The 14,035-nt window shown below is 42.3% G+C and overlaps 1 protein-coding gene across 2 annotated transcripts in view; it reads left to right on the top strand.

Annotated features, from left to right (window-relative positions):
• The window catches only part of BACH1 (BTB domain and CNC homolog 1), a 222,566-nt gene that overhangs the window by 182,173 nt on the left and 26,358 nt on the right, over positions 1 to 14,035 (top strand). For both annotated transcript variants that reach the window (XM_078658391.1, XM_078658390.1), the window contains exon 4: positions 6,891 to 7,097. In XM_078658391.1, coding sequence (XP_078514517.1) covers positions 6,891 to 7,097 — 207 coding nt within the window. The remainder of the gene's footprint in view (positions 1 to 6,890; positions 7,098 to 14,035) is intronic.

A 14,035-nucleotide genomic window follows, 5' to 3' on the forward strand; every position in this document is an offset into this window, starting at 1 on the left:
AAACACAGGAAATTTCTGCGCTTTCAAGTCGGCACCAATCACTATCAGTACACGGTGCTACCCTTCGGACTGAAGTCGGCACCCAGGACATTCTCAAAATGTATGGCAGTGGTAGCGGCGCACCTGAGGAAGAACAAGGTGTTTGTCTACCCGTACCTGGACGATTGGTTGATCAAAGCCTCCTCCTTCTCGGAAGCTCAAGCACACTTCCAGAAGACGTGCGTTCTCTTGAACAAGCTGGGGTTGCACATCAACATGTCCAAGTCGGTCCCGGTTCCGGTGCAGTGCATCCAGTACTTGGGGGCCTCCATCAATACGCTGTCAGCAAGCGTGTCTCCTTCGGAAGAGCGACGTTTATCACTCGTTCGGAAGGCTCAGGCTCTCATGAGAACTCCGTCTACGACTGTGAGGACGGTGTCTTCTCTACTGGGATCGATGGCCTCTTGCATCTTTCTCACTCCTCACGCACGGCTACAGATGAGACCTCTGCAGGAGTGCTTGGAGGATCAGTGGGACCAGAGGAGAGGTTCTTGGGACGACAGGATACGACTGTCTCTACATGCTCTTCAGTCTCTGAAGTGGTGGTGCTCGAAGGAGAATCTCCTCAGAGGCGTTCCCTTCCACAAGGACATTCCCACACAGACCATCGTGACGGATGCGTCTCTCCTAGGTTGGGGGGCGCATTCCGGAGACCTGCAGATTCAAGGGACGTGGTCCCCGACGGAGTCCACGTACCACATCAATTTCCTGGAACTGAGAGCTGTCCACTTGGCACTGAAGGCCTTTCATCCGTCCTTTCAGACCAACTCTCTGCTTGTTCAGACGGACAACACCACCACGATGTATTACCTCAACAAGCAGGGGGGCTCGAGATCGCGCACTCTGTCGCAGGAGGCGCAGGCGATCTGGCACTGGCTTCTGGCTCGAGGACTGTCGATAACGGCCACCCATCTGCCAGGTGTGCAGAATGTTCAGGCAGACGAACTGAGCAGAATCGTGCAGGAAAACCACGAATGGGTCATAAACGACGAAGTACTAGGAGAAGTCTTCGCAAGGTGGGGAACTCCAGACGTAGATCTGTTTGCCACCGCCGAAAACAGCAAATGCCGAGGCTTCGCCTCCAGGTACTACCAGCCAGGGACGCTGGGGAACGCGTTATGGATCAACTGGTCGAACAGCTTTCTGTACGCTTTTCCACCAATTCCCCTGATTCCGGCGGTTCTCATCAAGCTGTCTCAATCCAGGGCGAGGATGATTCTGATTGCCCCGGAATGGCCCAGACAGTGGTGGTTCACGGACCTACTTCACCGATCTCTCCTTCCTCACATGAAGCTGCCGTGCAGGCCGGACCTTCTCACGAAGTTCGGGGGGCGGATGGTGCACCCCAACCTCTCGTCTTTGAGTTTGGCGGCATGGCTCCTGAAATAGTGCAATATGGCCATCTGAATCTCCCAGAGGATTGTATGGGCATACTGAAGGAGGCTAAGCGTCCTTCCACTAGGACTTCCTATGCTTACAAGTGGAAGAGGTTTTGCATCTGGTGCAAGTCTAAGAACTATGACCCTACGTCATGCAAGGAGGATGTCATCCTTCCATATCTGCTTCATCTGGCGCAGTCGGGCCTTAATGTCCATTCCATTAAGGTTCATCTGGCTGCTTTGACTGCCTACAGGAAAGGGCCTTCACAGACTTCCTTTTTCCAGATCCCTGTGATCAAAGATTTTTTGGAAGGCTTGAAGAAAGTGTTCCCTCCTGTCAGGCTTCCTTCGCCTTCATGGGACTTGAATGTGGTGCTGTCCAGATTGATGAAGGAGCCTTTTGAACCCATTCATAAGGCTTCGTTGCAGCACCTGTCCTGGAAGGCGGCGTTCCTCGTGGCCATTACATCGGCCCGCAGGGTGAGTGAGATTCAGGCATTGTGTTGCCAAGAACCTTATACTGTATTTCATAATGCTAAAGTTGTTATGCGTACTCACCCTAAGTTTCTTCCCAAGGTTGTTTCTGATTTTCATATCAATCAGACTATCACTTTGCCTACGTTCTTTCAGAATCCTTCATCTCCGGCGGAAAGGTCTTTACATTCCCTGGATGTGCGGAGGGTGCTGAAGTTTTATCTTGATAAGACTAAAGATATTCGTAGGTCAGACCAATTGTTCATCAATTATGGCTCAGTCAGGACGGGTCTTGCTACCTCTAAACAGTCCATCTCTAGGTGGATTGTGTCCTGCATTCAGTTGTGTTACTGCAAAGCTAATAAGACCTTAGGGGGCAAACCTAAGGCTCATTCCACCAGGGGCAAGGCTGCTACGACAGCTATGCTCCGTAATGTTCCCATTGCAGAGATCTGCAAGGCGGCCACTTGGAAGTCGGTCCATACCTTTGCTAAGCATTACTGCCTGGACACTGATGCCAGGGCAGACGCTCAGGTTGGGCAGGCTTCGCTGCGGAATCTGTTCGCACAGTAGTGGCGTTATTTTATTCTCCACCGCCGCTTGGTGTGGGGATGGGCTTGCCATTCTATTCACTAGATTATGACTATACACAGAGATCCCCTACTACAGAAGGAGTAGTTTCTGTCCTGTAACTCCAGTTCTGTAGTAGGGGTATCTCTGTTATAGTCATAAGCGCCCTCCCGCCTCCCCGGTGGAGTGTTGTTCATGATCATAATGCTACAGGTCTGGCGTTTTCTACGCCTTCGAAAAGAACTGAGGCTAAGTTGGACCTGCTATGCATTCTGGGATACTGAGAGAAGGTTCTGGAAGGTTCCTTAAAGGCACAGTATCCTAATTAAGCCACATAATGGCAGCCTATGGGGCTTGTCTGTCCAGGTTCTTCTCTCTATCATTCCTGAGGGATTTTGCTGTTAAGCAAGGGAAATCTGTACAGGCTTTGCTGTTTTGTGGATTTTATGGTGGAATTTCTAGTTGAAGTACTGGACAGTGTAGCCTTTTTGGCTGCATTATCTGTCTTTAAATTCTCTCATAAGTGTCTATGCATTTTCTGCATTTTTTGACACTGTAAGAGATTATTTTTGATTGCTCCGGGGTCCACGCACATGGGCGGGACTATTCACTAGATTATGACTATAACAGAGATACCCCTACTACAGAACTGGAGTTACAGGACAGAAACTACTCCTTCTCCTTGTAGCTTTTGGGCTAATACAGAGGGATGGATAAGGGGCCATGCCATGTTAGAATGTAAGTGTGACCAAAGAAGAGACGAAATCTGGACGAAGAATGACCCCAAATTTAATGAAGTAGTGGCAGTTGCTAAATATGTACAACATTCTGTGTTGTGTGTTCAAGAGTTACGAAAAAACAAAAGAACTCCTCTGCTGTACTGTCTGTTTCATCTAAACAAATGAAACACTGTACTCCTCTTAAGAAAAAACAAAGATTCTTGTTTTAGGTGTGGTAACTCCAACCACTTAGGCAATTTTAAGAATTGTCCTGCCTCAAAAGTTGTTTGCAAAATCTGAGACTAAAAAGAAAATTTCGCAGGTGCTGCAAGCCCAGCATGATTAAGGAGAAGTGTTTAAAGTGAGTGCTCAGGAACCAGATGTTTTTGTTCAGATAATTAATAATGTCAATTGCCTAGTAAATTATTGAGTTGAGTGTGATCATCCCTCAGATATTGTTTCCCTCAATGGTATTACTGTTACTATGATCTTAGCTTCTGGAGCTAGACATTTTCTGGTTTCAGACCAAGATTATGTACAATAGTTTCAGGGAAGGTGAATCTTTGTGAGCATGCTGTCACTCGCTATAGTTATGGGAGAAAACTCTTTGACTTGTTTCGGTATTTTGAGGCAGAGATAGAATTTCGAATTATTATAACTTTTGGGAAAATATATGTTCCGTCAAAGGTTGACTCTGTGTTAAGTTGGCCCTATCAAAAGCTCTAGGTCATCTCCCTTGATCGGAATCCCAAACCCCAGGTTCAGATCAGGAAAATTGGTAACACTTTGGATAGGTTTCTTCAAGAATTTCCCAACTTTTTTTCAGCAAACATTCCCTGTGTTAAGGGGTACATACATTGCATTAAATTGAGGAATGGAGCTTTATGCATTGTTTCTAAAGTTAAAAATATACCTTTCAGCTTACAGGATGCAGTCAAAAGAGAATTGGCTTGCCTTTATGTGGACAGAATAATTGAAACAGTGGAAGCGTCCCACTGCATGGCACCGGTCGTGGTTGCCACCAAGAATTTTGGTGAGATCAGACTTTGTTGACCTTAGACATCCCAACAAAGAGATGATTGAGATATAGGTCCTCTACCCAACATCACTGAGCTGGTTAGTTTGTTGCGTGATGCTAAGTTCTTCATAGATAAAGAAACAACACAAATGCAGCGTTTGTAGCGGTCAGCGATACCAACTGTTGCCTGTCCCGGAGCGAGTTCATCATGACTCGAATTTTATTTCAATCAATTGGAAGAATTAAATACGCTCAAGAGATTTATCTCCACAAATCCTACAAGTTCATCATTATACAGATTTTAAGGTGACCCAGGTGGTTAAGCATTCGTATTTGCATTGATTTTACATGCATCCGCTTTATTGGCGAATATATATATATATATCACAACACTCTCTCCCCCTTGATGGAAAAGACGAGCCTCACACGCAACAAAGATGCTTCCAAGCATTTATTCGAGCAGATGGGCGATCCTGACGTGTTTCATTCCATCTTGGAACTTCTTCCGAGGTAAGCCCAGGCAAATAGGAAACCGATTGCGAGTCCCCACAGGTGCAGATCTTTAACCATTGTGGGCCCTCTAGTGGACATCACTGTGAAGTACGGCAAGATGTTATTTTCTTTATTGCCAAGTATTACAAATGACGCGTTTCGGGCGCGAAAGCCCTTGATCACATATATATATCCTCGTCAAACGATTATAGGTCCCTCAAGGTCATTGAGCTCTTGACCAGAATAATCGATTTTTATCTACATCCATGACCTTTTTAAAGATTTTTCTGAGATCTCTACCTGTGTCTCTCATTATTGAAGTAGAATATAGAGATTCGTATTCGTGCTACGTCACTACACGCATTAGGTGCCATTCCGACCGCCCTGCTTGCGCATACTACCAAAAGTGATGTCTAGATAATGTGCAACACTAGTCCTGAAGAAGGTGACGAATCATTTACTATTCACCGAAACGCCACGTCGACAGTTGTTTGATAATTGTAATGATTTTTAAATATTTTGCAAGTACATTGTTTTTAACTAGATACATACGACGATTATGTTGCATATGTATATGTGATCATATTTATATGATTTTGTTAATCTATGCATTTGCACTTTGTCACATACTTTGAGATACTGTGAATGGTTTTTAATAAAGCACAATATATTTAAATATATAGTTTATATTTAGTTTTTGAATTTATTTATCATCATTGTCTCCCATTTCGGCAACCTTGATGTTTTATTTTTTTATGTACATTTAAGATTAAAATCTTTTGAAGCTTTGTATATATCATATCACAAAAGTATTCTATTTGGTTTTCCAAGTTATTATATGCATTAGCGTTGTTTCTTTAGCTATAAAAAGGACATTTCTGGTTTTGTTCTTCACGTACCCTTCCCTTTTCTAAATACTTAACTTCTGCTTTTCACTAGGTCCGTCTGTGCAAGGATTGTAAAGATCAAACTGCTTTTATAACGCCTTTCTGTGTTTTTCGTTTTAAAACAAGATCAGGGAGGTGTTACGGGTTTTAAATCTCTAGGGTTTAAATTTGAAAGTTAACTAGTGCAGGTTTTTTCAGTCTGAAATTACCTACTTGGGTCATGTCATTATAGCTGAGGGCATTAAATCCAAGATGAACTCGTCAGAACTGTAGCTGATTTACCTCATACCTAAACAAATTAAGAACTGATCGTATTCTTGGGAATGGCTACGTTTTATAGCAGGCTTACTCCAATAATGAGATGGAGTATCCTTGTTTCTAGTGATCGGCGTAATGCAGCAAGCCTTTACCTTTTACCATGTTTTTCTGATTGGATTCCTTCTGCATCTCACATTGCTATGCTCTGTTGGGAAAGTGTCTTCTTTGGAATTCTGCTATATCGAAGGCAGCATCTCTGGCATTCGCTAGGAGGATTCCTGTCAAGCAATTATACCACCCCACGTGCACTCTTCATGCAAAACGCTATGGATGCTTCATCCAGTGGTGATGCACAAATTGATGAAGTGGTGTTAAGAAATATTTTGTTCGTAGACTCTCTGGCTACTTGATGTTGATGGTTCCCCATGAACTCCCATACCTTTAATCTTGTTGAACCTATCCACCTGTGAGTCCGAGTAGGAGAGACATTGAGCGTAGAAGATAAAGCTATCTTTGCGATGACAGTTACCCTTGATCAGTAATGTCTTCTACTACCAACAAGCACCCTCCTGCCTTGGCTAAACTCATAACATCACAAGTCATATTTAACAAAAAAATGTACTAGTGAGATTTAACACTTATCCAGCGTCAAGGGCTGGGGCATTACAAGCTTATGAAATAGAAAAGCTGCTCTGAACTAGTAGTAAAGGAGATAACTTTATCCCATTTACATCAAATGGGTTTTTAAAACGTATTTTTTGCGGCAGTTGATCCTTATTTCATCTCTGGTAAAACAAAGACAATCGATAGCTCAAAAATAAAATTGATAGTGTTGCTGTCCGAATGGATCCTTGTATAGTTTTATTTTAGAAACATCTGTTTTCAGCGACAATCCGACCCTCTGTGTGAACGTGATCTTTACTGAAATGTATTTTGTTGAACTATGTAATGTTTTGTTATTTGTCATACCGTAAATCGTGGTGCCGAAAATAGGTTAGTGTATTGCTGAATATGAATTGTGAATGGGTTTGAATTGCGATCTTTTTGATTACAGGTAAAACTGCCCTTCAGTGCACGTCGAATCGTTTCACTTTCTAGAAATGACTTTCAGTCACTGCTGAAAGTTCACAAACTCACTTCAGAACAATTGGATTATGTTCACGATATAAGGCGGAGAAGTAAAAATAGAATTGCCGCACAGCGCTGTCGCAAAAGAAAGCTTGACTGCATACAGAACCTGGAAACGGAAATTGAAAAACTGGTAAGTATGTTTGACGTTTAGCAAGACTCTTAGATGTTCCTTTTATTTTTCATGGAAATGTGCGTTGTAGCGACTGTGCCTTTATTGTTAATTCTCAATGTCCACTAAATAGGCAATTTTTGGTCTGCTAACAACTTGAGCGCCATTTGACAAATTGGCAAATATTAGACCTTTTGTTCAACTGTTAAAAGTTCGGATGGAAATGTCTCCTGCATATCCATCTATGGAGGAAACCGAGGCGGGAAAAGAAGTTGCATTTTCCATGACAACTCCCATTATTGTCCCCAACAGCAAAATCTGCTTAACAGAATTGCACAATTCGTGGCATGTTTTGTGGTTTTGTTTCAGCATGTTTAGTAGTTTTCTAGATGCTTACATGGCAAAAAGGTTAGCTTACTGACAGTCTGCAGGTCAAAGTGTTCAGGATAGTTAGAGGAACCTAACTTGAAAAATAAGTCTTATTGGATGAAAGAAAATGTTTCCTTTTTACCAGTCTGAGCTCAGTGGATTCTTGAAGGGTCCACCAGACTGAATAATATGATCAGCGGACAAGCACCAAAGTGCTTGTGTCCTGGCCAAAAGTCAAAGAGGCAAGTGGAGAATCCCTGATCCCAAATAAGTTGTGGGACATTCCAAGGGGCAAATACTATCCCACCCAAATAAAAAAAGACCCAGTTGTTGGTACATGGTATATGGATCCACCTTGGTGACCTGGAGCTGGTCTGCAGCCAGGCCCTGCTTTCAGAGCTTGCTGTGGATGGCCAAAAGACAGGCACAGCATGCTCACAACCAGATTGGCTGGTGTAAGGCCTGTTCACTAGCCCTCTGCACACAACCTACGGGTGCATAGAGAAACCCCCAAAACAAACTGAACGAAGATTTATTAAAATTGAGTTAATCTTACCTTTGTGCACAAGACCATAACATAAACCCAAAATTAAAGAGATATTCTGTTTTTTCGGTTTTCAGTCTCAAACTTATTGAAATTCATTTATGGTTAACTAAAATGACTGAGGCCCTGTGTATTACAATACATTTCTTTATTGGAAATTTGATAAGCAAATGATAATGCCACATGCTCTTTTAATAAACACACACATGTCCCATGGGACTCATTCAAGGTGGAAGCCTCTTATGTGACTTATGGAAACCCAATAATTAATAAACAAGACATTTCTCCATACAATTAATGTTTGTAAGACACTGGAGATGATACCAGAAACAAATCTCCCGATATGCTATCATTACTGTCTATTCTAAATATCAGATAATATACATATCGCAGTTATAGAAACCCAATAATTAATTAACAACGCATTTCTCAATACCACTAATGTTTGTAAGACACTGGAGACGATACCAGAAACAAATCCACAGATTCTGTTATTCCTGCCAAGTCTATATATCAGATAATATACATATCGCAGTTCATATGCAGTCAAAGGTGAACAGGCAGATGTATTGTGAAGCGGAGGCAATCACCGCTCTCGGACTACTTTGTCGGGTGATTTGTGCCTGCTTTAGATACGTGATACTGTGACTAGTCTTGGTCCTGATGAAACTTCTTAAATAACATAGGGTCAAAATGTCTACAAGCCCTCCCCTTGTTTTTTTTAGCAAAATTATTGTAATGGATATACTGTGATGTATGACACTGCCTCTCCACCTGTATAACAAAGGATACTATGTGTAACCAGGAGTTTGCACAGTGTCTTTATCTATCTATCTATTTGTAAATATTTGTTTACATCTGAGCACTGCGTCTTCTGCACTTGATTCACTTTTGACTGCATGTGAACTGCAATCTTCACTTCACCGGGGAATGAGCGAAAAGTAAGAAAGTGTCCCAATGGGATAAATTGAAAGAAATAGAGTCCCACCCTATGAAATGAGAAGCCGCAAGGTGAGGCAAGAACAGTTCAATAATTTCGTACAGGAGAAACATGGCTATGCAATTACTACAGAAGACACAGATACTTTAAAAGCTCTGACATGCCCTGTGATAACGCATTACTGATTCACTTAAGGCCTTAATTTCCAGCTATAAACGCCATTGCCGAATGAACATCTATGGTGTAAAAAAAACACACACACACACCACCCCCAAGCAATAGCGGCCGGGCACACATGCTCCAATTAGCACAACAGCCATACACTAACAGGACATTAAAAGGCAGAACACCACCACTCTCTAGACCAGAACAGACTACAATAAAGGTTTAAAGCAGTGATGGGATCTGGGGTGATTTGTGGCTGTGGCAAGCACTGGGAGGTACGAGGGCGCAAGCAGAGACAGGAGGGAGGAGGTGGGGCAACGAAGGGAAAAGCAGTGATTGGGAGGGGGGTGATCTGTGGAGAGGCGTGAGGGCAGGTGGGAGGAGACTGAGCTGGTAAAAGCAGGAGCACTTTGTAGAGTGCTGAAAAAGAAAGAAAAAAGTAGGTCCTAAAATGGTAGTAAAAGCAGGAGCAGTGGATGTTTACAAGTACTTGGTCCATGCTCTGGTGGGAGGGCTAAACACAAGAAGAGTCATGACCATGCGTGCCAGGGACAATTAGTAACAAAGAATATGAGACAGATAATGGAGAGAGCAAATGAGAAGCTTGTGGGTGGGCTGAAGCCCACAGATTAAACACATGTCTCTGCGAGACAGCACATGCGCTGCCTAGCCAAGACCTCAAAATTGTTCAAATCCGACATACCATTAACAGATTTTTAATACTGATATTCTGTGTAAATTTCAATTTAAAGAGAGCTCAAGAGTGCTATAGGATTACTCCTGGGATGTAGTCCAGATAAGTAGTTGTCTGACGCTGTAAGTTCCACCTGCTTGTGGTTCCGTATGGTATTTCCCTGTACAGCGGATCATACTGTGGGAATCGCTGCTGCCACCAGTTTCAATTTAAAAATTACAGTCACTTATCTTTTTCAGGAAAGTGTAGTGCACTAAAGCCTGCAGCTGTATGATGAGCACCTCCTGTCTCGCTCTGACACTGCCAGCTTCACGTCGGTTCAAAGTTGGATGGCTTGCTTTTCAGCAGTCACCATCCCTATAGGCCCTCCAGTGCCCACCCTCTCCTTCTTTAATCTACACCTGGTACTTCGTGAACAAGCAAACCAGGATGCAGCAGTCTTGTTGGCAGCCGCATAGGACTTCTGTATCAGCGTCTTTGTCACAAACCGGATCTTGGAGCTAGACTTTGGCAAGATTTCTAACGTTAATTCCCTTGTCTCCTACCTGAAGAGACATGGGATGCAGAAAAGAGAGTAAACTTGCAACAACAAGGGAAAAATGTGGTTTGAGAGAGGGAGATAAAGCAGAACTGGATCAGTCGTAATAGTTACTGCGATGCTGCCACGCATGGCTGTGAGATTTCAGATAAAGTGGATGCTTTACCTGACTAGATCTAGGTCAGTAAGTGATAACATTGATACATTGCGAAAAAGTGACCACATAGCTTATCTTGCATTGACACACTTCATACTTTTGAGGGCACTTGTGGTCTGCCCACACAGTAAATGGAAAAACTGAGCCTTCTAAATGTCACCAGTGGACAAATTCTTCTTAGATTACTAGTAATTCTCTACTGCAGTAGTTTTAACCTGTAGAGCAAGAAACCCTGGGGATCCACAAGACCTAAATAATATAAAATGAATCGATTAAAATTAATGAAGTTATTACAAATAAGGACGCAACATTTAACATTTGATAACTTTTTCTATATTTGAATGTGAATTATACAACATATTTCAACATTTGAGCATTTCTTTGATGTATACACTGTTTTTATATCTGTGTGTATTGTTTTGAGGTCCAAATCATAGAAATTGCTTCCTGCCTCCAATAATGATTCAGTGGGGGTCCACAGAAGTCAAAAGGTTAAGAACTGCTGCTCTATTGTAAATAGTATCGTCTTACCTGGAGAGGTTAATATGGGAGAAATCCGCCACAGGATGCAAATCAAATGTCTTTGGAAAATAATTGGCAAATTGACAAAAGCGGGAGCTTTTATTGTCTCTTCAAAAAAGGCTGCGTTTAATGTGGATGATGTACAGAAGGAGCAGCGGTGAAGGAAGTTATTAGGTACTGGGACATGTATTTTTGTTCCCTTTTCCACACAAAGATTTGACTCTTCTGAGTTCAGTAATTCGTTTTACAATTTAAGAAAAATCCTTACTAAAGTGTCTGTAAAAACTGGTGTAATCTGTAAACGTTTGAATCTCATCTTACTCAGGGCCATCTGTATTCCCCGATTAGAAAGGATGAAGGAAAGGTCAATTGTCTAGTCTCAGATATACACCTCTCCATCATAACATGTAAAGACAGTTGTTTTAATCCAGATATACACCTCTCCATCATAACATGTAAAGACAGTTGTTTTAATCCACTTAGAAACTCCTTCATGTGTTTCCAATAGTGTTCTAGATTTTCAGAAAAAAACTATGCTTTTGTCTATAAAAAATAACCATGAAGGTACCCAACAGATATCTGAATATGTCATCAACAAAATGCTGGAATGTGGCATGGGCATTTCACAACTCTACAGTCATGGCCAGATATTCATATGGTCCACACTTAGTATTAAAGGCTGTCTTCCATTCTTTTACGTCTATTATGTATGCAAGTTATATGCTCGTTGAAGATCTAACCTTGAGAATATCTTGGCTGTCTTCGCCTGATCCAAGAGAACAAAGATTACTTGAAAATGATGACAATTTCAGATGGTGATACATTCAATTCTCTGTAATCTAAAGAGGACCTCAGCTCGTAATTTGGTTTCAGAATGACAAAACATATGGGTTCTTCAGCAGGACAGATTAAATGCGAAGTGAAGCCCTCAGTAGATTCTACTTCAAATTCATATTCAAAATAGCATTCACTTTAGGAGTAAGTGGATCTGTCTTCCCATGTGGTACCTTAGCGTTGGGTAGGAGATTAACAGAGCAAGTGCATATCTTTTGCCGTGAAAGTGCATTTGCTCCTTTTCTGTTAAAACATTATTAAATGTTTCATATGCAGCTGCAAGGATGGGTTCTTTATTATTTTGAACGCAAAACATAGCAGGGGTTGTTGACTCTCTACGTTATGTATTGGCCAGCAGTTTTCATATCAAATCATATTCATCTGTCTAGTTAATAAATGGATTGTGGGTGCAAAGCCATGCTGTTCTAAGGACCAAATGGAACATCTGAGTCGAAATGACTTAAATGATATGACTTTGTGTGGCCATTTTCTAGCACTACCAATATGGGAAATGTCTCCTAGCATATATCTCTGGAACAGGCAATTGCCAGAATAGTTTCTGCTAAGGTGTTTTCCTGTAGAGGAATATTCAACGTATAACTAAAACTTGAATTAGTAAAGCACCACATTCAATTACTGCTGTAGTTTTCCTTGGTCATTTCCGTATGATGGCGACTTCTAACTGGAAACTGTTCATCTCAAACACAGATGATGCAGAAAGGCTTGTGTGAGGTTTGCCAGTCAAAGACAAGAAGTCTTCTTTCCTGTAATGTAGGACAGCTTACATGATGTTTAACCTCTCTGCAATATTAACAAGAGTTCTTCCTTGGGGGCTGTTCTGTCCTACCTAGCGCCTCCTGAAAACCTCATGCACCACCTGATGTCAACATCTCTACAGTAATCTGAACCGTTCTCCATTAACAAAGTGGAAGGCATTTAAAAAACCTTTGCCGCTGAACACTCCTCAGCTGTACCCATTACCCCCACTGCAGCTTACCTGTTCAATTCCATTTTACTTCCCTTCAACCCCACCTAAACTGAAAGCATGTTGAAGGCCTCATGTTTAATAACACAAAATAACTTTCTTAGGCCTAGCTGATTTGGGGATCTGCTGACCTGTCGGAAACCTCATTTGTCCCTCCAGTCTCCTAAGGGGTGGTAGCCTGGCTAATGAAATTCCTTTAAGAACATGTCATACCAGACCCATGTCATGTTCTGGCATACACACCCCACAAGGTTTGAGATGTCATCCTGATCCCAGAAGACCCCATCTCTCTGAAACTGCTTTCAGCAAGGTGTGCACATGAGGTCCTCTTTGAGGAATTGAATTCTGCCACCAACGTTGAAGGATGCACTTTAGAATGGTTTAGATGATTTCTTAACTAATGACGCCCAACTAATGAAACGTTTACTGTTGATATTCAAAAGAGCATGAAAGACCTGCAGAACTGACTAAGTCTCTCTTGTTGCCAGTCCTATTCAACATCTTCATGCACCCCACCGCCATGAGACTCCTTGCAAACATAAGCTTCACATTTCACCCCTTCTGGTATGACGCACTATTGATTATTAGAGTCTGCCTCCCAGACAATGATTCAGCCCTTATTGGTAGTAACATATGTACTACCAAAGACTCAATAGCCAAAAACAGTCTGAAACCGAGATCACGCCCGGCTCCGATTTGTGGCAGTCCTTCAGACTCTGATACCTTGCCATTACCACGTGGTAGTGCCTAACCTTTTCACACTTTCCTATGAGGGGACAACTATGTTTCTCAATATGATGGGTAAAACTGGTATGAATACCCTCAGTGGCCTGGCTACCTCACTGGATACTGGCCTTATGTTTCCACCTGGTCATGTCTTGAAGCAAAGCTCCTACTTTGCAGTTATTATGCAAATGACAGTAGAAGTGCTAGACATACAGCTTCTCACTATGGAAGTGGAGACAAATGTGTTAACTAAAGTGCTTCAACCACATCAGGCTTCTACAGAGCCCCTGTTATCATTTAATGAGGCCCTTTTGGGTATTTTGTGAAAACCAAATAGGCCTGTTAATTGGCAGGCGGTGCATCGCTAGTGTCCCGCACTAGTTGACCATGCCTTTCTCACGCTATGCCAGAGAGCCTGGTGGTACGGCCATGCACAAGCAAAGTAAATCCCAACGCTTTTTTCCTCCACTCTACCTGTTAGACCT

The sequence above is a fragment of the Lissotriton helveticus genome, chromosome 8, assembly GCF_964261635.1.
Source record: "Lissotriton helveticus chromosome 8, aLisHel1.1, whole genome shotgun sequence".
Taxonomy (NCBI): Eukaryota; Metazoa; Chordata; class Amphibia; order Caudata; family Salamandridae; genus Lissotriton; species Lissotriton helveticus.